This window comes from Sminthopsis crassicaudata, chromosome 3 (assembly GCF_048593235.1).
Source record: "Sminthopsis crassicaudata isolate SCR6 chromosome 3, ASM4859323v1, whole genome shotgun sequence".
In the NCBI taxonomy this organism is placed as follows: Eukaryota; Metazoa; Chordata; class Mammalia; order Dasyuromorphia; family Dasyuridae; genus Sminthopsis; species Sminthopsis crassicaudata.
The window spans coordinates 99,003,590-99,030,866 of record NC_133619.1 but is presented as its reverse complement, the minus strand read 5'-3'; the positions used below and the strand labels follow the sequence as shown (position 1 = coordinate 99,030,866).

The 27,277-nt window shown below is 32.7% G+C and overlaps 1 protein-coding gene across 2 annotated transcripts in view; it reads left to right on the top strand.

The window, feature by feature from the left end:
- The window catches only part of DIAPH3 (diaphanous related formin 3), a 424,016-nt gene that overhangs the window by 87,113 nt on the left and 309,626 nt on the right, over window positions 1-27,277 (top strand). For both annotated transcript variants that reach the window (XM_074299215.1, XM_074299214.1), the window contains one exon: window positions 18,938-19,068. In XM_074299215.1, the coding sequence (XP_074155316.1) occupies window positions 18,938-19,068 (131 nt within the window). The remainder of the gene's footprint in view (window positions 1-18,937; window positions 19,069-27,277) is intronic.

The following is a 27,277-nucleotide window of genomic DNA, read 5'->3' as shown; positions in this document are numbered from 1 at the left end:
AAATTTTTTCCTTTCCAATTCTCTAGTCTGTTGGCTGTCACTGAAATCTGACCTTCTTGACTACCCTTTCCATTACTGGCTGTTCATTCCTTCCCCTTAATTTCTTCCCTTGTACTTGAACACATATATTGATACTCCCTCAAATACCCTAGTCTCTCAGTTCCACATCTTATTTATTCTCCTGAGTTACTCCCACCACTTTGCCTCAGACACACACACAAAGATTTTCATACTCTTGATCTCACCATCACATTCAAATGTATCACCTTTGTGTTCATGCATAGGAATTGCTTCTAGTGTAATTCTGTGAACCGGAACACTCCCAACCACTTCAAATTCTCCCAGTGACCCATTCCCCCATTCCCAACGTAGTTTAAGGAACTCACACTTGTGGAGATGCAATCTGGCAATTTTTTCTGTAGGTGGATTAGTCCTTCCCTATCTTTAGCAACCACAGTTGCTGAAGACTTAGTAAGTTACTTAAGTGAGCATACCTGGCATCTCACTTGAGGGAGATTAAGACCAACAGTCTGTGACACTATCAAATAATTCTATATTAGAAACTCTTTTGGTTTTATTAAAGGAAATGACATTAAAGAAGATGAATTACTACAGGTAAATTCATCAAACGAAAGAATCAAGAAAGATAAAGTGCATTTAGCTTAGACAATTAAAAAATGAAGCCATGCTTTTCATTCTTCTACATAAGACAAGACTTAATTAAAAAAAAAAAAAAGAACAAATTCTAGTGGTGAATCTAGGAACATCATCAACAAACAAAGGATAATGAAGATAAGTGAAAATCTGATTTCCATTGCTAATGAATTTGTTATACAGTGGATAGGAAAACACAGAAAAAGATGTGTGTGTGTGTGTGTGTGTGTGTGTGTGTGTATGTGTATGTGTATGTGTGTATAGAGAGTAGGGCAGATGTTGATTTTTTGTTTCTAATTTTTAAAAATTATAGTCAGGTCCTTGTTTATCTTAGGTTTTTCTGGGTCTGAAAGGTTCATATATTAAATGTGAGTATTTATTTTCAGTGATGCTACCTTTTAAGCATTACTATAATTTTCCTTTTAATTTCTTTTAATCAAGTACAATTTTGCTGTTGCTTTGAGATTATGATCACTGTCCCTGTATTTTTGTTCTCCTGATAAATAAAAAATTTTGTTCCAGCTTGTCATTTTAACTATGTGAATTTTCCTATTTAAATTGTGTTGTGTTTCTTGTAAGCAACATTACTGAATTCTGGTATTTTTCTTTTCTTTCTTTCTTTTTTTCTTTCTTTTTTCTTTCTTTCTTTCTTTCTTTCTTTCTTTCTTTCTTTCTTTCTTTCTTTCTTTCTTTCTTTCTTTCTTTCTTTCTTTCTTTCTTTCTTTCTTTCTTTCTTTCTTTCTTTCTTTCTTTCTTTCTTTCTTTCTTTCTTTCTTTCTTTCTTTCTTTCTTTCTTTCTTTCTTTCTTTCTTTCTTTCTTTCTTTCTTTCTTTCTTTCTTTCTTTCTTTCTTTCTTTCTTTCTTTTTTTTCATTCTGTTTTCCTCCATTTTTTGGGTGAATTCATCCCATTCATGTTCTGGGGCGATAACTGTTAATTGTGTATTTCCCGCCATTCTTTTCTCTTCATATTTTACTTTCCAAAGATAGTTTACTTTGACTAATTCTCCAATACTCTTTTTGTAGTGTTGTTTTATGTATTTCTATAACAAATGTGTTTCTCTATATTTAATCCTTCTCTAATCAGGTAAAAATGAAGTTCAAGTTTTGGCCTGCTTCCGCATTCCTTCCTCCATACTTGTATTTCCTTATTATTTCAGATAGTAAGTTGTATACCCTTTCTCATTTTTTCTTTTCCTTTTTCTCTTAAGATTATTAAAATATAAAAAAACTGCTCCCATGCTGTCTGTTTTCCTCCATTATACTTGAAAACATTAGGATTCTGACTGATATGCTTAACTTATTCTACTAGACTATTAGTATACCATCATTATGTAGACCCTTTTAATTGCTAAAATGTATTTAGCTTCCTCCTGACTATTATTTAGTTTCTCCTGAATACTATGTTTTCACTTCAGAATGTCTTCTCAACTCAACTCTGATATCTTCATTAAGAGCACTTGGAAATCCTTTATTTAATTAAAAGTCTACCTTTTTCTGTGTAAAATTGTATAATTTTCAAACTTTGCAGGATGGAATATCATATTCCAACCTCTATTTCTAAGTTGATTTTTGTGATTTTTGACTATGGCTCTTTGATATATATGATGATCTCTGTTTTATATAATTTAATATTCAGGTACCCTGCTACTTAGGTAATTTTTTCACCTTCTTTATTAATCTTCTACTTATTCTTTACTTGTTTTCTTTCTTAGTTTACTCTCTTCCTCCTTCCCCTTTCTCTCCCCCGCCCCTCTCCCCCCAGCACTCTCATGATCATTAAAAAACAAAACAAAACAAAACTTTTGTTTTTATTTCTTTAGGAGCTTAGGATAACTTGTAGCATACCAAGCCTTTGCTTATCTGTGTTGTGAAATGATGTCTTCTTGAATGATTGTTTCTTGAATGTTCCTGGCTCTATATTGTTTCCTAATCATTGATCTTTCCTTTTATTTACTCATTTTTTCAGATGTTTTTCCTGTATTATACTTTGTCTTAAGGTCAGGCTGTGTGTACGAAATGAGTAATGACGTCCTCCTTGGCACTATTTGTTATTATTTTATATCTACAGTATTTTTAAAGAAATGTCAGAAGTGGCTAGTCACTGCACTAAAGATGATCTAGGTGGGTCCCTGTCTATCACATAATTTGATGCCAGTTATGCCCTGATCATTGTTCCAGAAAGAGCCCTGTGAATCTTAGATTGAGATAAAGTTCTAGCCTCCAAGGGTTGAATTAAGTTTCTTCTGGTCTGGGCTTTCATATCCTATAACCCTAGCATATAACTTTGAACTCTAGGTTTGCTGTGCTTACTGATTGTTCATAATAATTTTCCATGGATTGTGTTTTCAGGCAGACTTTTGTTTGTCTTTGACTCTGTGTTGATTTGACCTGATATGGTTTCATCTTGGATTTTAACATAATTTCTGAGTTGAGTGTTTTTTGTTTTTTTTTTTGTTTTTTTGTTTTTTTAATTTTTACTGGAATAGTTGTGAGAGAGCTGGACTTTTCTTCTTCCTTTGACTCAGCCATTGCAAGAAGATGTTTTTAAACAAACAAAACAAAACATGTTTCTTGAGTTCATGGTGTTCTATATGTTTCTCTGACCCTGTCTCTCTGTCTTCCTCTTTTTCATACTGAAGTTATTGTTAATTTTTATTTCCTGTTGGCAGTTACATTAGAATTTCTTCAATCTTCCATTCACTAATTTGTTCTTGGCTGATAGAAAAATCTCTTCAATTTCCAGCTTTTCCTTAATCTTCCTTGATCTGGCAGGTGGGTTCACCTGCATATTCTTGTGAATTAGTCTAAATAAATAACATACAGTGAAGTCATTTGAATGTTAAAAGCAAAAAAATCAGAAAGCAAAAATAACGTATAACGTTAAAAGTTTTCTTATGTTAGTAGTATCAAATAAGATTCTTTTTTTGTTGTTGAATTGTTTTAGTGTTCAACTCTTTGTGACCCCATTTTGGAGTCAGGTGGAAACATTTAAACTGTTCTTAATGTTCATTTTGTTTTCAAATTTTCAAATTTCCCACATCCCCTCCAACATTCTGCATTATCTTTCCCTGTCATTCTAGCCAATCTGACAGGTATGTAGTGGTATCTCAGAGTTATCTTAATTTGTATTTCTCTGATTAATAATGACTTGGAGCATCTTTTCATATGGCTAGAAATAGTTTCAATTTCTTCATCTGAGAATTGTCTGTTCATATCCTTTGACCATTTATCAATTGGAAAGTGGTTTGATTTCTTATAAATTAGAGTCAATTCTCTATATATTTTGGAAATGAGGCCTTTATCTGAACCTTTGAGTGTAAAAATGTTAAAACCTTTTTTTATATAATGACTTTTTGAACTCAGTCAAATCACTTAATTTCTTTGTAACCCCAGCAACTCTCTAGAATTTTTTACAGGCCCCTGACCACTTTCCCCAGTAGGTTTCTTAGATTGGCTGAAGTCATGACTTCTTCCCAGGTAGTTACCTATATTTATTTAGTACTTCAGAATTGTATAACTATCAATTGTAAAACATTTTTCAGTAATACTTTTTAAGTACTATGGATTTTGTTGTTTTTAATATAATCATCAAAGTGAGATTCAAAGAGGTTAATAAGTAAGGGATTTTTTAGAGTTTGAAGACAAATTTGATATCACCATGGGTAAGACCTTTTGACATGAGTTGGAAGAGTAAGATATAGAGATGTCATGTGAATGCCCAAGATATTTGTCATTATGTGTACGTGTCCTAATTTCCAGTATTAGCTTTATGCTGCTTTTACGACTGTATCCTATCTTCTTCCTCAATTAAAAAGAAAAAAAAAGTTTGTTTAACTTTATAATTAGCATGTGATGAAATGGATAATATGTGAATAGAATGAAATCTTGTTATATAATATTCTTAATCTGATAAATTTGGAGGTTTATTCACCTACTTCAGCCTAAACTTTCACCAAAACATCCTAATGTTCTATGACTTGCAAATAGATTTAAATAAAATACTAGTGCTTCCCTGCTTGTTTTGATCTCCAATTTCTACAATTTGTTTATGTATGGATACCATCTTTATACTCTTCTGTCAGCAAGATATATAAAATGAATCATGTCCTTTTTTTAACAGTTAATAAAGTCTGATTCTACTTTCCCCTACCACTGTCCTCTGAAAATGAAGTCTCATCTGCTTGTGTATATCTATAAATTAATGTGTGTATTAAATCTATCACAGCATGAAATCACTTGAAACCTTATGAAGAATAATTTAAAGAATTTAAATTGATTGCAGATGTTGGTGCAATTAAGAAGGCCTGATGAGCATAGAATTTAGTTTATGAATTAGAATGTAAAATTTATTTTTCTTAAATTATAGTGAAATATTCCATGTAAATGTAATTCATAGATATTTGATGTTTTTATAAGTGTTAAAATTGTTTTGAAAAGTGGAATGTAGCATGTGATCCCTTATGAAGTTACCAATAATACTGAACTTCATGACATTTTATATATTGTATGCAAGTAGTACAGTTTCAGTGTACAGTAATTGAAATAAGTTTTAAATGGTTATTTTCTTGATTTGCTTTCTAGATAAGGTTTTCTGTGGAAAATAACAATCTGGAGTAATTTTTTTTTTTTTTTTTTTTTTTTTGAGGCTGGGCTTAAGTGATTTGCCCAGGGTCACACAGCTAGGACCTGTTAAGTGTCTGATACCAGATTTGAACTTCAGGTCCTCCTAAATTCAAGGCTGGTGCTCTATACACTGTGCCACCTAGCTGCCATCTAGGAGTAATATTTTCTTAAAATTAAAATAAAAAATTGCTTGGAAATAATATTTGGTGCTAGAGATATTTCCCTATTATTAAAATGGATTATAAAAACATAAAATAATAATCACGTGGGCAAAACCATAGATTTTATGTACCAGTTAGGAATGTTTCTTTGAGATATCATGCTCAGTGGACAAAAGTGAAACCTTCCCTGAACTTCATGAGGCCATTCTAAAAGAAAAGACAACAGAATTATTTGCTACATAGATGCAAAATGAAAACAAATTAGTTTTGAGAGGCACTAGTAGTTGGGTGGAAATCGCTGGGTGGTTGGAAGAAGACTTCACGCAAGATTATTCTTTTTTTTTTTTTTTAATAATTTTTATTGGGGGCAGTTAGGTGGCGCAGTGAATAGAGCACCAGCCTTGAATTCAGAAGGACCCGAGTTCAAATCTGGTCTCATATACTTAACACTTCCTAGCTGTGTGACCCTGGGCAAGTCACTTAACCCCAGCTTCAGAAAAAAACAAAACAAACAAACAACAACAACAACAACAAAAACAAAATAATTTTTATTTACCAGATATATGCATGGGTAATTTTACAACACTGACAATTGCCAAACCCCTTGTTCCAATTTTTTCCTTTCTCTCCCCTCCCTCCCAGATGGCAGGTTGATCAATACATGTCAAATATGCTAGAGTATAAATTAAATACAATATATGTATACATGACCAAACAGTTGTTTTGTGGTAAAAAAAAATTGGACTTTGAAATAGCCTGTGAAGCAAATCCAAAATGCAGGCAGACAAAATTAGAGGGACTGGAAATTCTATTTAGTGGTTCATAATCATCTCCTAGAGTTCTTTTGCTGGGTGTAGCTGGTTCAGTTCATTACTGTTCAATTGGAACTGATTGGTTCATCTCATTGTTGAAAATGGCCTCATCCATCAGAATTGATCATCACATAGTATTGTTGTTGAAGTATACAATGATCTCCTGGTCCTGCTCATTTCACTCAGCATCAGTTCATGTAAGTCTCTCTAGGCCTTTCTGAAATCATCCTGTTGGCCATTTCTTACATAACAATAATATTCTATAATATTCATATACCACAGTTTATTCAGTCAGTCTCCCATTGATGGGCATCCACTCAGTTTCCAGTTTCTAGCCACCACAAAGAGGGCTGCCACAAACGTTCTTGCACATACAGATCCCTTTCCCTTCTTTAAGATCTCTTTGGTATAAAACCCAGTAGCAACACTGCTGGGTCAAAGGGTATGCACTGTTTGATAACTTTTTGAGCATAGTTCCAAATTGCTTTCCAGAATGGCTAGATGTATTCACAATTCCACCAACAATATATCAGTGTCCCTGTTTTCCACATCCCTTCCAACATTCTGCATTACCTTTCCCTGTCATTCTAGCCAAACTGACAGGTGTGTAGTAATATCTCAGAGTTGTCTTAATTTGCATTTCTCTGATTAATAATGATTTGGCGCATCTTTTCATATGACTAGAAATAGTTTCAATTTCTTCATCTGAGAATTGTCTGTTCATATCCTTTGACCATTTATCAATTGGAGAATGGCTTGATTTCTTATATATTAGAGTCAATTCTCTATATATTTTGGAAATGAGGTCTTTGACTGTAAAAATGTTTTCCCAGTTTTCTAATCTTATCTGCATTAATTTTGTTTGTACAAAACCTTTTCAATTTGATATAATCAAAATTTTCTGCTTTGTGATCAATAATGATCTTTAGTTCTTCTTTGGACATAAATTCATTCCTCTTCCACAGGTCTGAGAGGTAAACTATCTTATGTTCCTCTAATTTATTTATAATCTCATTCTTTATTCCTAGGTCATGAATCCATTTTAACCTGACCTTGGTGAATGGTGTTAAGTGTGGGTCAATGCCTGGTTGCAGAAGATTATTCTTGAAGGAAATTAGCGATTTTAAGATTCCAAGAGAATGCAAAAGTATAGAGATGAAGCACAATGTGTAAAGAACAGCAAATGAGCCATTATGTCTGAAATTGCTTTCTATATAGAAGCTAAAAGGACATTAAATACCAGATAGATCATTAAAGCACTGAAGAGCATTAAATATCAAATAGAGGACTTACATTTGCTCATTAAAGTTAGAGAGAATTACTGGAGTATAGTATATGAAATTGAGCAGAGAAGGGGAGTGACATGGCCAGACTCCTATTTTTGGTATTGTTAAGATGTTTTTCACTCATGTCTGACAATTTGTGATCCCCATTTGGGGTTTTCTTGACAATATTGGAATGGTTTGCCTTTGCTTTTTCTCACTCATTTTACAGATGGAGAATTTGAGGAAAAGAGAGTTAAATGACTTGCCCAGGGCCACACAGATGAATTTTTCTGATTCCAGGTCCTGTAAGCTTTTTAAACTGTGGGTGGTATATGAGGTTGTATAACTGATTTCTTCACAAAAAAATTGGCACAAAAGTTTCTGAATATAGTGACCAAAAATTAATTCAAAATCATATGTGTAATGAATCCAAAATGTTTCTGATAGCACTTGCCCATGTTGCATTAAGTGACTTCACTGCAGTCTTGGTTCTGAAATACAATATGCATACTTTACACTGAGCAGGCATGAACAATGCCAGAAACACCTTGGCTGAGATTTGAGATGAGTTTGTGTAAGCACTTCTCTGTCAAAAAGGATTGTGAATAGAAAAAAATTAAGAAGTCCTGTAGTATTCTATCTACTGTACCACTCTACTTACCTCCTCCCATGCTTTAAGAAAATTGTTTTGGCAGCCATATCAAGATGGATTAGAGTAGGAAGCTACTTGAATCAGGGAGAAGAAATAGGCCATAATAATATCTAGGGGAGAAATGGTGAAGACCTCTACTGGGGCAGTTTTATGTAAATGGAAAGAAGAGGACTTGTTTGTGAGAGATGTTAAAATTTGGCAACTCGTGAGATTTATAGGATGAGACTTGAGTTTAAGCTGATGCTGAGGTTATTTACTTAGGTGACTGAAAGTTTATTAGGGTGATGTCCTACATTAACAGTAAAGTTCAGAAGTATAGTGTGTTTAAGGGAAAGGTAAAGAATTCTTTTTTGATGAATTTCACATGCTTTAAAAATATTTGAAATGTCCAATAAACAGAAGGCAATATAAGATTTGAGCCTAGCAGAGAATAGAACTGAAATGTGGGAGCTGATCAAATTATATTGAGATAAAAGAAGGCTCAGGGTAGAGCCTTAGGAGGTACCACAGTCAGTGGGTATCACAGGGATGATCAAATTTCAAAGGAGATGGGGAAGAAGTAGTGAGACATGTTGGAGGATAACCGAAAGATCTATCAGTGTCACAAAAACCAAGATCATCCAAGAAAAACAGTAATCCACTAGGTCAGGTACTGCAGAGTAGTCAATGAAGGATGATTCTGAAAAAGGCCATTGATTGGTTGTCTTGAGAGAGCTAGACTACAGAAGGATTAGGCTACATGGAGCAGGGGGTGGAGGAGTTGGTGGGGAAGGATAGAACTCTTGTTATTAGTAATTTTAATTATAAAGCACTGAAGAAGACTTTTCTGTTTTTTATTCTTGGAGTCATTTTAACCTGTTGGATTATAAATTAAAAAAGAAGGAATGAAGTCTGTAATAATTTCATAATAAGAATAAGTAGAGTATTGTGTGTTAATTTTCAACTTACTTCAAATTGATTCACAGACATTAAGTAATTAAGTCCATCAATTGTAAAATGTTATAGACATTAAGACTATACTTCAGTAAAATCAATAACTGAAATAGTGATATTGTTTCTTTTAGTATGAAGATCATAAGAAACATTATTTAAAGTATAATTCACTGTTTAAGAATCTATGATAATAATAATAGCTACTATTTACATAGTGGGTTTTTTTTTTTTTGCCTTTATCTGATTTTATTTTTATCTCCAATTTTTAGATGAAGAACTGATACAGAAGGTTAAATAGCTTGCACAGAGTAACACAAATTAAGTGTCTGAGACAGTATTTGATCCATCTTTAGTACTCTTCCTACTTTGTCAGCTGTTGAGATTTCCATTTAAATATCCTAATTTTTTTTAAATTCAAAGATGATCTTTGAGCATTATTGTTTCCCCTCCCCCTCTTCCTAATCTGTCATCCTGTAGCCATTTTTATTATAAGCCTTTCTGAGTCTGATAGGCTACTCCTTAGGATGTTACATTATTTTAGTTGTGAGAAGTGTATGAGCAAGGTAATTAACTATTTCTTGAAAGTAAAATTCATTTCTTATATATATCAAAAGTTTATATTATTTTGAGGTGATGGAAATGTATAGTATAGTGAAAAGAGCTTTGAATACTTTTCCTGTCTTTGGTGATGGATCAGTTTTCTGTTTTTGGACAAACCTTTTCATCCTTATAACCTTTTGCTTCCCTATCTAAAAATGAAAAAGAGAATATGATTTCTTTTCAACTCTTGAGTTTCTGCATTTTCTAGATTCTAATAGTATAAGATAAGATTACCTAAATGAAGAAAGAGAACACTCAGGTAACTTACAAGATACTGGTCTTCTAGTGTTTTCAAGGCTGAGATGCTTAATAAATACTTTCACATTTCTATGCAACACAGTACTTCAGAAGCCTTAAAGACTTAGTAGCATTTTGCATTTTGGGCATAGTGACACATTTCTAAATGAAGCTGGAGAAAAATCAACCAGGCTCTTACTGTAGCAAAGTAAAGTGGTGTCAAAGTTAAATTGAAATGGAGCTCGATAAACCATGTAAAAGAATTTCCAAAGGCTTCATATTGACTTAGAAAACTTGATATCAACCTTGTATTTTTATTTATTTCATTATTTCTCACTTACATGGTTGCTTAGCATCACTTTACAACTCTAGTTACCACAGTGACGATTTAAAAGCTTTTTTATCCCTAATTGACTTTAAATATTAACCTTACAATGACTTTTTGTTGTTTTGAATTCAGAATCCATTTGGCCATAAATGTAACACTGTGGACTCAAAATATTACTCAGAATTATAGGAAACAAATAATTATATAACTATCCCACTAGGGAAAGGATAGACCGATAATATAATTTTAGAAAGTTGATGTTTAGGTATTTTGTTGCATACGTTCTCCTTGTTTCCCCCTTCTTTCTTTAAGCATAGTATATTCAACAAGATATTATCTATATCAAGCAGTTTTTTGTTACTATTCACATGTCAAATAGATTTTTATCCTTCTCTGTACTGTCAGAGTTAATGATTTGGGGAAACAATATATAGTTATTCAATTTTATTGTAAATCTTTGTTTTTCCCATCTTAATTTTAAAGTAGGATTAAATGGCTAGTATCAAAGTAAACATATAAATCAAGGTAACTGACAAAATTGAATGACGTGTCATATCTCAACTAAGACTGGAGGAGAGTGGCAACCCAGATTAGCTGTGGAAAAGAGTATCTTTTTTATTATCCATCCTTCTAAGCAAGGACCTCAACTAACGTCAGAACTGGGGATTCTGAGCAAAAAAAAGAATATACATATTTAAATCCAAGAAAGGGGTCTTCCCTTAGTAGTTTAAGGAAAGACTGTCCTTGAGTGAAGTGGCATCTGACTAGAGGAAAGATATTTTTGGTGAAGGAAAGGATCTTAGGTTGATCTGATACCTGAAGGAATTAGAACTTAACTTTTAAGAGAAAAGAAAGCCTTCAATAATATGAGGGCAGATCCTCAACAAAGTTAATTGTTGATTCCTCAGGGAAGGATTGGGGCTTTAGTGATACAAACTGAGAAATGAGAATTAAAAACACTTATGATCAAAATTTCTAAGTAATAAGCAGCTTTCTCACTAGAACAATTAGAATCTCCAACTCAAATGTTTTAAAGGTTTAAAAATGATATTATCAATGTAATTAAAATTTTGGAGGAAAGATTTCAAAAATTTATTATTAGCTTAATATAATAGGTACAAAATTTTAATTTATTTATAAAATCTAGGAATTTGAAAGGACAATATAGAAATTAATTACAGCACAAAACCCCAAGAAATATTAAAATAAATTCAAAAGATTTTTTTAAAATGGAGAAAATGTGAAATGTTTAATCAGAAATTCAGTAAAACAAATCAAGAGTAGGTAACGGAACCACTGACATCCTTGAACATAAAAAAAGAAACTAAAATCATTATAAAAATCATTAAATAAAGCTGCCTAGGCATATTAGAACAAGAGGATAATGGGAACTTAGAATCCATTGATTATCTCCTGAAAGAAACCCCCAAATAAAAGCTCCTGGGAATGTCATTGCAAAACCTAGTTCTACATAAAAGAAAAAAAGGCTTCAAATAGCTGGAGAAAAAGAATTCAAATTTTAAGGAATCAGTCAAGATCACAGAAGATTTAGCAGTTACCATTAGAGTGGAGAACTTGGAATGAGATAATTCAAAAAGGAGAATATATAGGTTTACAATAAAAATAACTTATTTAGCAACATTTTGTTATTAATATAAGGAGAAAAAAGGATCTTCAGTGAAATAGTGAGATTCACATATTGATGATGAAAATTTGGATTTGAATAGAACTTTGAACTGAAATGGACAAACACAAGATAGACAGCTCTGACCAGATTATTCATTTTAAAGAATCATTTATTAGCTGGCTGGCGACTAACCCCTCTAGATAGGCTAGTAGAAATCAGCCCTGAACCTTTAGTGAGGTATATTTTTAAGCCCATTTGCCACATCCTGGTACAGCCTTGCGGTTACAAATTTTGGGAATCACTGACACGGTTTCTTGTTTACAATGGGGAAGTGTCTGGATGAGAGTGAGCACACAAAGGAACCTGTTGCATGTTTTACAATGATGTCCTGACTTTGTTAGACACATACTTCTCCAAAAGTCTAGGGTCTCATAAACTGGGGGATGGGCCAGTCTGAACATAACACTTCCCTTAATTTAGTTTAAGCAACATTTTCTTATAAGAAAATGAGGCTCCTTGACCCAGTGAGGAGGGGGCCAGTCTTTTGTCCATTTCAGAAGTACAGATATAGGAATTAAGTGAAAAATAAAAAGTAAATACAAGTGAATAATCAGAAGGTACTTTACAAGGATGAGTTCTTTATATTCTAAGGTTAGTAGGTGAAGAGGGGTGGAAAGAAAGGAAGGTTAAGAACCCGTAATAGAGATCAGGAAGCAAAGAAAAGAAAAAAGCACAAAACAACATATATTTAAGGGGAAACCTTAATGAGTTTCAAGGAGAAATAGTTAAGCTATAATAGTGAGGATCCTTATGATTCCTCATCAGATCTGCAAAAATTATTTATTTATTTGTTTTTGCTGAGGCAATTGGGGTCAAGTCACTTACCCAAGGTCACACAGTTAGGAAGTGGTAAATGTCTGAGACTAGATTTGTACTTAGGTCCTCCTGACTTGGGCTAATGCTCTATCCACTGCTCCACCTAGCTGCCCCAATTTTAGAACATTTAAACATGATAGAATTTTAACAGTTATTAAATGGGAATATAAAAGAGTTTATATATTTCTCAGATGTGCATGGCATAGTATAACACTTTTTACCAAAAAAACCAAACCAAAACAAAACAAAAAGGCATAAAAACTTCCCGGCCAAGTACAGAAAGGCATGTCATTTAGTAATCAAATGCAATAAAATTATATTAAATAAAAACTGAAAAAAAAAAAGGTATATTTAAAATCAGAGTCTAATTTAAACCTAAAGAATGTGTAAGGCAAGAAATGAAAAATAGAAATTTAGATAATTTTGTTAAAGATAACAGATATGAGAATAACTTCCAAATAAACACCAAAGTAGAAATCCTGAAAATTAAGGAAGAGATAAAGTTGAAGGAAAAAAAAAAATAATTGATTTAAAAACAATTACATAGGTCAACTATTAGGGAAAAAAAGAAAAAAGAATAGTAAGTTACCATCATCAAAACAACCACAACAATAACAAAGAGAATGAAGAAATAAAAGGTTGCTTTTAAAAATTAAATTAAAAGGTATTTTAATGTATTTAATTTAAGTTATGATCTTACACAAGCAAATTAATTTGAGTAATATTGTTACGTCATTATATAAGCTGGTCTGTCTATAAGCAATTAGTATTTTCCCCATTCTTTAGGTCTATATTTCTTTTAAACAACTTAATGTCAGAAAAAGAAATTGAATGTCATAAATGAATTCCCAAAAAAATCCAGGAGCAAATAAGAGTCACAAGTAAATTTTATCAAACGTTTAAAGAAAAGTTCGTTCCAACATTACACAAATTGTTTGCAAAAATAACAAAAGATGGGATTCTTCTGTATTCCTTCTATGCTCAAAGATGTTCTTGATACCTAAGACAGGGAGAATCAAAACAGAAAAAGAAATTTCTAAACTAAAATTAATATTAGTGTAATAATTTTAAACAAAATATTAGCAACAGACATACAATATTATTACAAATAATTTTAAGATGCAAGTTTGGTTTAATAACTTTCAACTTAATTTGCCATATTAAAAACAACAATCAAATAATTTTATAAATAAATTAAGATAAAGTTTTCAACAAAATGCAGTATCTATTACTATTAAAATATTAGAAAGCTCAGAAATAAATGTACTTTCTTTAAATAATATATATTTAAAATCAAGAAACAGCACCAATTATAATCATTTTTAGTAATGTCAGGGATGAAATAAGTATGTCCATTGTCATCACTTCTATTTTACATTTTTTGAAATACTAGATATAGTAAGCAGTAAGACATGAAAAAAAAAAATTAAAGGAAATTTAGGGAATAAATACCTAGTCATAGACAAGAAGACATAAAATTATTGTTTGTAGATGATTCATACTTGAGAACTATATACAATCAACTAAAATTAAGATAATTTCAATAAAGTTGCAAAATGTAAAATAAATCCTTATAAATCACAATAATGTCTATTCAGTGCCAATAAGTCATAGCAGTAAAATCCTATTCTAAATAGTGATAGGCTATATATCAGATACTTGAGGATCTACCTACCAAGATACATACAAGAGCTGTGTGCTTACTCTTCCTTTCACTGCCTGCATTATTTTGTAGAAATATAGACCTAAAGAATGGGGAAAATACTAATTGCTTATGGACAGACCAGCTTATATAATGACGTAACAATATTACTCAAATTAATTTGCTTGTGTAAGATCATAATAATTAAACTACCAAATGATTATTTGATAGGACTAGAAAAAAAAATGAAAATCATAGAGACTCAAAAGGTCAAGAATCGCAGGAAAATAATGAAACCAAATGAAAAAAATTCTAATGACTTTTACTTTAAGGATAAAATATAAAATATTCAAAAATGTTCAAAGCGATTTATAACTTAGTGTAGCCTTCTTCCCCCTGCCCCACTCTATCTTTCCAGCCTTATACTTTATACACTGTATGTATTTTTTGATCCAGTTTCCTTGCTTTTCCACCACTGAAACTCTCCATTCAAGCACTGGTTATTCTTTTTGGCTGTTCTTTATACCTAGAATGCTTTTCCTCGTCTTCTCCACCTGGTTTCCATAGCTTCCTTTAAGTCCCAGCCAAAATCTCACTATCTCCAAGAAGCCTTTTCTAATCACTCATTTCCAGTGCCTTACACCTTGTTGGTTATTTTGTATTTATCCTTTATATAGTTTGCTTCTTGTCTTGTCCATCTTGTCCTTATTCTTGTTCTCAAGGATAGGCACTGGTTGGCACATAGCAGGCACAATAATAATGCCTATTGATTATTTTCTTAAAGAGCTAGTCTGTAACTGTGCTACCCATTAAACTTTAGTGGATTCCAGAATGGCATAATATTTATAGAAAGCTTATTAAGTTCCTGATATAATGCATGATGCTCAACAAATGCTTATTCCCTACTTCTATCTTATTTTAGTATTTTTATGGGTGTATATTTTATTGTGAACATAATAGTATGTAGTAATTTATAAAACTAAGGGGTGTGTGTGTGTGTGTGTGTGTGTGTGTGTGTGTGTGTGTGTGTAGATAGATGGGTAATGTTTGTGTTCATTGATACTGGTATAAGATGAAGTGGTTTGAAGACTACTGTCCTTTTTTTTTTTAATTCACGTGGGAGTTGTTGAATAGCCTAAATTTTTAAAGTTGAGCTCTCTGAGGTAACCATAAGGTATATTGCATCCTTTGGGGAATCTGTACCATGTATGTACCAGAGAGGAGTTTGTCCAGGAGACTTTTTCCTCATGAGTATTTAAAATATTGCATTTCCTGCTGGATAATTAATATAATGTCATACTACATTCTAGGCTTGAGGAAGGCAGCACAGAGTCTGATCTTGATCTCTTATACTGCAAAATTTTACATATATTGGAAAAAGTGTAATACAATTGAATTGAATTGAAAATTATCTAAAAATAAGAATAAAAAAAGGTTATATTCTAACCTAATAGAGTATGTTTTGGATCTTAGTATTCTTTGTTTTCACTTTGATAAAAAAAAGCAAAAAAATTTTTTTTGTAATGAATATAGAAGATGTTGATTTTAGTCATTGCCATAAAATGTTCTTGGACTAATCATTTTCATTTACAGGAGTACTGGCAGGGTGATAATGAATTGAGCTGCTTAAGTATGAATACCAGTCATTCCAGTCTGCTTTGTGTTGAATTGCTATATATTTTTGTCAGCTTCCCATGAGATTTGCAAAATGTCTACATAAATCAACAAGGGATAGTGGACTGACCCCATCACTGAATTGTTCATGGCTGTTTAAAATCATCCATTTGCTTGTGGAAAATGTTTACCATATAATTGCGCTTTGTTTTGTTGGTAATGAGAGCTACAATATAGCTTTATTTTGCTATATACATGATATCCAAACTGACTCTATGAGTATGAAAACAAGAAAAGGAACTGGAAACAAACACTGGAAAAAAAGAATCAGCTAAATTCTTGGGTGAAATGCAATCAGTGAGGAAGAGACTATGAATCTGTTCAAGACTGGTAGTGCATAAATGATTACTGTTCTGGTGCAGGTAAGATAGCATAGAAAAAGATGAGAATAGATAAATAGACGTGATGGAAACAAGACTAGGAAAAAATATTGCTTTTTATGCCTTGCAATCTATAAACAAAATGAAGGTGTCAAAAATATATCAAGAGCTTTTCTTAATGTGTTACCTTTGATATTTCAAAATGAAGGGTAAAAAAGTTTAAAATTAATATTGGATAAACTTTCCCACTTTTGTGGTGATACCAAATAGATATCTGCATGTTGTAAATGTATTTTGATACCATAAAGAGTAAAACTCGCCTAGTATTTTCATCTATATAGCTAATGGACCTGAAGTTATGTAATACTGAGTACACTTTTTTTTTTCTTTTTAAAACTATTACATGAAATAAAAGAAGCATAAGAAAAGCCATCTCTGGGATTCTTGATTACTCAATTGACACAATGTTTTCTTCCTATCATTTTCTTTTGTCTATACTTTATGATAGTGGAATATGAATAGGAATTAGAGAGAAATTTTGCAAATAAATCAAATCTGTGTATGTGTGTGTGTGTGTTTGTGTTTGTGCATGTAAGCTTCAGTTCTCATATAAGATTTTTGTTTCTTAGAATAATTTAAATTTGGTTTTATCTCCTGTTCTCATTTCCACACAAATGATCTTTCTGTCTGGCTCTGTCTCTCTCTGTGTGTCTCTTTCATTTTACTTGAAGTTCTGGGAAAATTCTCCAGTTATATTTTACTTTTTCTTTCTTCCAATATGACAACAGAAAACTACATTGTTCTTTCTTAGCATCTGTGATACTTCTTTTCACACATTTTTAAATGATTGATAGCATGTAGTTTAATCTTCATATGTCCTTATTAAGCAAATAAAACATTCCGAATAGTGGAACATGTATGCATTTTTACACCAATTAAGAAAACTATGAGATTAACTTCCTTATCCTATGTGCAATTATTATTTTTTCCCCCAAACCTTTTTTTCTTCCTAACATCCTTATTACTGTAAAAGGTACCAGCATCCTCCCAGATACCTACCAAAATTTGCAATCTTGGTATCATTCTCAGCTTCTCTCTCTCTCTCTCTCTCTCACTCTCTCTCTCTGTCTCCCCCCCCACCCCCTTTTCTAAAATCTTTTGAGTTTTTTCTAACATCTCCTATATACTTTATTCTTCTGACACTGCTAAGACTCTGGTATATACTCCTCATCAAATCATGCCTGATCGATCTAGTGATATAACATACTGCTTGGTCTCGAATTTCTCACCCCTCCAGATTCCTTCCTCTACTTAACTGTCAGAGTGATCTTTCTAAAGCCAGGTCTGATAGTCTAACTCTCATACTCTATAAACTCCAGTCATTCCTTTCTAGGATCAAGCATTAAAAAAAAAAAAAACCCAAAAAACAAAAACACTTCTGATTGGGATTCAACGCCTTTTATGACCTGTCTTTTTCCTATTTTTCTAATTTTCTTATTTAACAAGTATGTTTTTCTTTTGATTACTTACTTGTATGTATGACTGACATTTTAGATAAATTCTCTTTTTTAGTTATATTTACTGCATCGACTATTGACTAATTGAATAACCATGTCATCTGTGTATTTTTTGAACTATATTAATTATTAAAATTTTTTACAGTATAGTAGATCCTACATATTACGTGCTATTAAAATGTTTTCTGATAACTATGATTTTGATTCTAATTTTATTTAAGTGATATGTTTTGTTGCTTTCCCAAATTATTTTTTCTTTTTCTAAATTTTAACCATCTCATTGACTGATATGAAATACTTTCTTTAATTTATTACTTTCCCTTACTTAAAACATTAAAAAAGTAGCAAGGTAGTATATTGGGTGGAGCATTGAGATTAAAGTCAAACTGTTCTCAAACATTAAAATTGATTTTGTGACATTGGATAAATCACTTAAACTCTGTTTTAATTTCCTCAGTTGTAAAATGAGTATAAGTACCTATCTTATAGGCTTATTGTGAAGATTAAATAAGATATTTGTAAAGTGCTTAGCACAGTACCTGGCATAGTTGTCTACTTAATAAATGCTTATTTCTTTCCTTAGAATATTTATCTTTTCTACATCGAACTGCTATTTTATTGTTGGTGGTACTTTACCTGTATGTTTTTTAATAATGTTGTTATTAAATAACACTAAATAATAAGTGTTTTTTATTTCATTTTAATATCATTCGTTTTTGGATATAGTGCCCTTTTTAACCTCTAATATGTACATATTCCCTGTAGGTCTCCTGATAAAGCTAACAAATACTTTAATTACAACATATATACTAGATTAAAAAAAATAGCTCAATGAATACAAATATTTTTTATGGTATTGATATTAAGGACTATGAATTTATATATTCAAAAATAAAATGATTCCGGTGTATTGTGAATTGTATATATTTTTTAAAAATGATTTACTATTTTTGTTATTTTTGTAATGTCAAGAAGCCATCACTCAGTATAACTTTTAAAAATATTTATTTAAAAGGGATGCCTCAAGAGTAGTCGACAAATATCACCACAGGAATTCATCCATGAACTGAAAATGGGAGCTGCAGACGAAAGACTTGTCACATGCTTAGAGTCCCTCCGGGTGTCTTTGACCAGTAACCCTGTCAGGTAATTAATTTACCTTAAAACTATTATGGCAGGCAGAAGTATTTAACAAATTTGGTGAATTTATGATTTATTTTCCCCAAATATACTTCTACTATACTATTTTCACTTTAGTAGTTTACTGATTTCTGGTTGTTGAATCTGAGTTTGTGGTTTTTTGATTGTGGTGAACCATCATTTCTGTTTGATTTTATCTTTGAAGTGTATCATATAGTTGTGAAGTCCTATAGAGTTGATTAATAATGTATGTGTGTGTGCATGAATGTATGTGTGTGTATGTAATTCTGTTACTAAGTGAAACTATATTGTTGGGAGAATTTAGAAGAGGGAGAACAATTTTTCTCCTTATATTCTTTTCTTTCCTTGAATTTTATCTCTCTTTTTACCATCTTTGATTTTTATTTTGGTTTCTCTTTGACCTCATTTTACAGTAGTTAGAGATGTTAGTCATAATCTGGCTTACATTTGTACTCAGAGATTGTTATCATCGTCATCATCATCATCATCATACATTTATTATCTTATGTGATCCTCACAGTCTCCCTATCTCTTTTATAGAAGAGGAAATGGTGGCTTAGAGAAGTTAAATAGTTTTACAGGGTCATAAAAGAAGTGTTAGAAACAGAATATCACCTCAGGTCTAGTTGATTTCTAGTCTAACATTTTATCCATTGTACCACCTGGGTCATCTGCTTGGGGTCTCTGTCCTAAATCTGTACTTGCAATGAAGAGAGGAAACTGCCCAGTGACAAGCATGTCACCAGGCTTTCTCAAAACAAACAAACAAACAAACCAATAAAATACCCACTGATCAAATAAAGCTTATATTATAGTATTTTGGGGTAAAATATACTTGTAGGCATTCTACCTTTTTCATCTTTAATTGGTCACAATATCCATTGTGGGAAGTAAATCTGAGTGTACCTTTGATTGAATACTTGCTATGTTGTAATAAATGTTTTAGACACTATGGGTATATTTAAGGAAATAAGTTGTGAAGAACTAAATGCTATTTATAAAAAAAATCTAGGGGGGATATTAAGAAAGAAAACTAAGTCAAAATGGAGTTTTGGATAGAGAGAATCCTGCCTCTCACATTTGCTATTTGTGGGCCTAAAGCCAGTCAATAACTTTTCTGGGCTTGTATCCTCATATGTGAAATGAGGAGTTTGAATGAGATGAATGAGATGACCCAAGCTTCTTTGAATTCCAGACCTATGGTGCTATGATTTAGAAGAATGATCTGAATGGTACATTAATTAAAGAGAAAAAACAAAAAACAAAAACAATACTCGCCATATGCAAAATCATATAACATTTTTAGTCATCCTTGGAGAGCTAACAGGTACCTCTGCTTATTTTCAGTTACAAGGATCCTAAGGTATTGGATTATTACCATATAGTGGTTCATAGGGGGAAGACATTATAGAAAAGAGGTACAGTGTCCCAGTATGATAGCTAAAATTTGAGAAACAAGAATCTGCATCTGTTGATCCCTGCTTTGTGGCAGGCCAAAAAAAAAAAAAAAGTGTCAATTATGTATAATTTAAGAAATTTCTATTCAGAGAGAAGTGCTGGCTTTTTTTTTCTTATGAGCATTTCTCCAAAGCCATTTCCACTTAGAGATTAGAGACTTGTAAGATGAGATTTTCATATTGTTTTCTCTCTTTTGGGTGCTTTATTTCATACAGCTACATATCAAAAAACATGTATTAACATATGTTTTGTGTGTATATGAATATATTTGTGAGTGTTTTTTATATATAGTCTTTCTAAAGACTTAATATTGTTTCTGTGTTAAGTAAATACTTTTTTTTAAAAAAATGCCTTCTTGGCTCTTCATGTGTCCTTTTCCAGAAGAGCTTTGAATATATAATATATGAATGAAAAATTCACTGGTAGACAATATTTGGAAGATTATGTTGTATGTTTTCCCCCCAAAGCTTAAAATTTCACTTTGGGACACTCTATAAGTGACATCATTGCTGTGGGTTTCATATCTCTTTATATGTTTTATTGTATTATGATTATTTTGTTCTGCTTTATTTGAACCTTAAATACTAAAGTTGAATATTAAATACTTTAATGTTGAACTTAATGTTACCAATTAAAATGAAGATATATTAATTTCCTCTAAGAATTAAGTATTTATTTTTTTGTATATGATCAATCAGAATATTTCAGCTCAATTTCAGCTTGGCCTAAAGGTTTTAAAGCTATAAATTTGTTTCCATTTATTTGTTTGAAATCATATTCCCTGATGAGCTTGATATAATTAAGGTTGAGTTTTATTGAACTAAGTATTCTAAGTCATACTTTAAGTTCTGGGTGAGAAGCTTCATTTTGACTTTAAAAGAACCAAGGGAAACAATAACACTGACGAGTTTCTCATATCGCCTTTCAGAAAGAGAAGTTTATTAGAGAAGAGTTGGGAAAGCATTGTAATATGCTATGGAACATTTTCAGTTTTGATTCATGTAGCATAATTTTACTATTGAAATTTGATAGTAACTGTAAAGACAAACTACTTCAAATTGTTTTCAATGATATCTCAAGTAGTTTGTTTATATTTATGAAAATCTTTAGATATTAGTATAAACTTTGTCTATTAAATTATTTTCATAGGGAAAAATGCTTTCTTCTCTTCCCTTCCCCTTCCCCTTCTTCTTCCCCTTCCCTCTCCCCTTCCCCTTCTTCTTCCCCTTCCCCTTTTTCTTCCCCTTCCCCTTCCCCTTCTCCTTCCCCTTCTCTTCTCTTTCCACTTAAAAAACTTGCCTAAGGTCTCACAGCTAGGAAGTGTTAAGTGTTTGAGATCACATTTGAACTTAAGTCTTCCTGACTTCAAGGGTGATGGCTCTATCCATTGTGTCAGCTAACTGCCCCATATAGGTAGGGCAGTTATATTAAGTATCCTTAATAAAAATAGTTCCCATAGCAGAACATGATTTTTTCTATGTAGTATGACAAGTTTTGACAGCAAATGGCTATCACTTTCTGGTCCTCTAATTCCACTTCTCAGAATAGCATCTTTCTTTTTTTTTTTTTTTAATTCACTCTTGGTTTTAGGGAATTGCAAATACATTGTGAGTTAGTAGTGTGTGATTTGATATTATATACACAGAAGTATCATATTTCTGAATCTTTGAACTTTCAGTTAACTAAAATTTTCAGATCTTTTTTTCAAGCAAACTTCTTTCTGGTGCTATTTGGGCCAGGACTTTGGAATCCATTTAGAGTTGTTAGATGTTCTCATACTTCTTGCTTTACCTATACTTGGCTTCAATATCTGTATTTGATCTGTCTTTCTTTTAGTTCTTTGTAACAAAGTAGATGAAAGGATGGTAGCAGTAGAGTATATTTGCTTTTTAAACATTAAAGCTTTCTATAAATATGCTTTTTTATAATTGATATTATACCATTCATCCCTTTGGTAGAAATCCATGCTCCTGGTACTGAACAGCTTTTTATCATTCTCAGTATTTTTTTTTCTAGATTCTAATTCATTTGGATTCTTGCTATAATTCTCCTACCTTATGTGTATCAAGCTTTGATTTGATCTTTTGTATATGTACCTTTTGAATCCTAGTTTTATTGCAGGGCTTCCTATGAGAACACTTCAGATTGTTTCTTCTTTTTTATTATTGTTTGGGAAAAAGGCATAATGTGGATTTTTAAAATTAGAGATTAGCAAGCTAGACCATGGAGAAAGGAGACAAGAGATTATAGGCAAATAACAAGCATATTATTGACAAAACTGACCATAGCATTCAGGATAAATGGAGAGGAAAGTAAAATTAGTACATGGCTTAATGGATTGTGAGAATAAGGGAGGTGGGGGGTGAGGATATACAGCAATGGTGTCAAGCTCAAATGCTATTTTGTGCAACCTCTGTGGGTACAAATTGACTTTGAAAACTATATTATTTAAAACATTATTTATGCTTCATTGTATTTTTATTTATTTTGTTAATTTTCCTGTAATATTTTAATATGCTTTAGGCCTCATCAGACAGTGTCATGAACCACAAATGACCTTTTTCTATGTGTTTTATTAACTATGATATAGAGGTAATAATGAAGAAAAAGAGCACATTTAGGAGAAATGCAGGCATGGGAAAAGGTATATCATTTTTAAAGAGAATTGCAGTATTTGATACTCCAACAAAACACAGCAAGAAGAAATATAAAAAGAAATTCCATTAAAATATGTATTTAAAAAGGTATTTAAGTGCTGAGAGGACTTGAAATGGAGACTCTATCTTGGACCTTACTAGTGGCTCTCTTGCCTACTTCACTCCTCCACTAAGACCAAGGCTGGTCCCAAGATCCTCCCGAGAGCTAGTCTGGATGCTATATTTTGGCACTCCAATTTGGGGGCTCTAAAAAGCACCCTACATTTTGGCACCCAGCATGGGGCACAAGAAACAAAGAAGCAGCAGCACTTTAGAGCTGTTTGGGAGCAGGATCCTCCCAGAGTTCCTTCTGTAAGCCATGGGGAAGGAAAGAGAAAAGAGACTGGTAAGACTTTTTTAGTTGGGGTAATTAAATGGGCCAACTCATCAAAGGGCCGAGTCAGGAGACTGATGAGAGACTTAAATGCCTATTCTGACTACAATCCTCTCCTCTGTTTGATTTGCCTCAAAATTCAACACCCGCTGCAGTGCTGTTTGCATTGCCTAGCATGCAGACTCAGATATCTTACCATGTGGACTTAGATAACAAGCAGTACATAAACTTGCTGACCAGGCTGTGGGGGGAAAATGATCACAGTCTCAAAACAAAAGAACAAGGAATTGTTAAGAATCATGCCTGGGTGAAGAGGCAGGATCAGTTCTCCGAGAGCCTCCATAGCTGTGAATCATAACATTTGAAGGCGTTGCAAAGTAGCCTTTACTGACACAGATGTTTCTTGTGGATTGGGAATTTAAAAAATTGGAGGCAAGAGGAAAGAGGAGAGAGGTCAGAGAATAGCAACTGCCTCTCAGTCTCCTTGTATCATCATCCTCTCACATGAAGAGATCCATTCTACAGGTCTGAATTAGACCTCCAGCAGTCACAGGCAGGTGGCTCCTGTATCACAACAATGAAATTTAGAAGTTGTTGGACAAGCAAAACAAATACTAAGATTAGAAGGGAAATAGCCATCATCCTATATGTTTCCTCCCTTTTTTTGTGACTAATCTCCTTGAAAATGCCCACTAAATTATATACTTCAATTTCCTTTCCTCTCATTCTCTTCACTTCTCTGCTCTCTGGTTTCCAGTCTCATCATTCAATTGAAACTGGTCTCTCTTAAATTATGAATTCTCTCTCACTTGCCATACATACTGATCTTTTCTTAGCATTCATCCTTTTTGATTTGTCTATAACTTGATTCCTGTCAATCATCAGTACTTGATACTTTTCTTTCCTCTGGGATTTAATGACACCATTTTCTACCTGTTTTTCAGCCCCTCAGTCACCTTTGCTTTATCATAGGCTTTCTTTTCTTCATTCTCTATATTATTATGCAATTTCATTAGCTGTGATGAATTTGATTGTCATCTTTTTTTAGATAATTCTCAGATCTATTTATCTAATTGTAACTTTTTACTTGCCTTCAGCCTTGCCTCTCAGGTGTGTTAAATTTGATGTCACATAAAATTTTTTTAAAGTCAACATTATTGAAACTAAAGTCTTTTCTTCCCTCCTTCTATCCACTGAAACTTTTGTCTTCTAAACTTCACTGTTCCCGTATAGGGTAATATAATCTTCCAAATCAACCAGGCTTGCAACTTAGTTGTCATAGTCACCTTATTCTCTCTCACCCATTCATTTGCTAAATTCTATCATTTCTACCTTTATAAGATCTGGAGTATACCTTTCTCTTCTATGACATTGCCACCATTCTAATGCAGGTTCTCATTATCTCATGGCTAAACTGTTACAATAATTGCCTGTTAGGTTCTTATTAAGTGCTAATGAGATAATGAGATATTAGGTTCTTACTAAGTGCTAAGTGGGTACTTAACAATTCTCTAGTTCCGGCCTTTAAGGGAAGTTTTACCCCTTTGAACTTCTGGGGAGGAGCTTAAAGTTTAAAAGGAGCAAGTTCATTGATAGAAGTAATCTTCCCACAAGCCCTTGCGTTATCCCACACCCATTCTCTGGGAGGATAAAAGAGGGTGGCACTCTGGAGGAAGAAGAATCTGGCTGAGAGATTGAGTTGAGACAGCAGATCTCCTCCCAGAGAGCGATCAGCAGTTTCTGGAGACAACAGAACTTTACAGTTGCCATTTGTTTTTTCTGCCACATGTCTTTTCCCACTCTTTCACTTAGCTGTCCATTTTCTTAAAGTACAAGTCTGACCATGTTAACACAACCCTAATCTCTAATTCATTGAATCTGCTGCATTGGCCCCCTGTTACAGGATCAAATATAAAATCTTTTTGGTCTTTATTACCTGGCCCTTCTACCTTTCTGATCTTTTCATGCCTTATTTCCAGTTTTTAGTATTTTCATTGGCTTTTCTCCATGTTTAGTAATCTTTTCCTACTCATTTCCACACACTGGTTTCCCTGGGTTACTTCAAATATCAACTAAAATTCCTCTTATGCAAGAATCCTTTCCTCGTCTTTCTTAATCTTAGTGTTCATTCCCTCTATGATTAGCTTTGTTTTATCTTGTATATAGCTAGTTTGTATATAGTTGTTTTTATTTTGCCTCTCTCTTTTGATTTTGAATTTCTTTAGGGAAGGGACTATTTTTTGCTTTCTTTATATCCTCAAGAAAGCCTGCTGCCTTGCATATATAGTAGGCAGTTACTAAAAACTAACACATCTATTTAGCAAGATTTTATGATAAATGTCTCATTTCCAGCTGATTAAAATTGTTAAGAATAAGACCCCATTTGGTAAATTATTAAAAGATACAAACAGGAAATCCAAATTGTCAATATGCACATGAAAATATGATCCAAATCACTAGTAGAGAAATGTGCAGTAAAGCACCTGAGTGTAAGGGTCCTTTAAATGGGTGGACACAATGCAACAGGAGATTGAGTGGCCCAGAAGTAATCTCTGTGGATATAGGACTGCTTCGTAATGGGTGATGGCTCTATCGCTGGTTGGCTGTGTGTGTGACCTCACAGGTCCTTTATAAGCCCACTGCAGACAGCAGTTGCTCTTTTTAACCTGGTGCTCTTTAATCTGGCTCCCTAGCCTGGGGTAGCCAAGCCAAGCCAAGCCAAGCTGATGGATAGCCGAGAGAGGTAAGAAGTTTGGGAGAGAACACATGGGTCTTCAGACCAGATGTTCACTAGGGAACTAACAAATCAGGGCATTATATGAGTAGGTATAATAAAGGCTTTTAAGATTACACGTGGCTGTGCGCTACCGGTTATTAAACTACTATTCAAGAAATCATGGCCAGAGACCTTTGAAGGCCTCAGAGGAGGCGAGCCGGGTAGAGTTGACACTGCAAAGGTCAGTGGTCAAAGGTACTCTGTTGGGCCTAGGACAGACTAGTAATTGTTACTGCCAGGAGGGCATGTTACACCTGAGGTTTTGCTTCACACCTGTCAAATAGGCAAAGATCACAAAAAAAAAAAAAAAAAAAAAAAAGAGAGAGAGAGAGAATATTTGAAGGGCTTCTAGAAAATAGGTAAAATAATGTGTTTACTCTCTGATGTAAATTTCTCTACCTGATCTAGAAAGCAATTTGGAATTCTGTCCAGAAAGTCAATTAACTGTGTATATTCTCTTCTTATACTTATGCACCAAAGATACTTAAAAAATTAAAGACTTTATGTATACAAAAATATTTATAATTGATTCTGTAATGACAAAAACTAGAAGCTAAATGGATGTCTGTCAGTTGGACATTGACTGAAACAAAAGTTAACTTTATTTTTACATGGTTTATTTTTTAATTGAAGAAGTTGATATAAAAATAAACAAAATTTTTAAAATGCAATATTGGATAACTGTAAAAATTAGGTTGTAGACAGATGATGGAGGTTTAAATATCTGATGAAATCAAAACTAATTTATAAGTTATAATCCATAATAAAAATTACTTAACTTTAAGCTTTGAACAAATAATATAAATTTTACCTCATGAATTCTCTTTGCTTTGCTTTTTAATCTTGTTCTCACTTAAACATTTACTTTGGAAAGACTGAGAGCAGGAATGCTCCATCTAGTTACTTAAGTTATTAGATTCTTATTCTGTA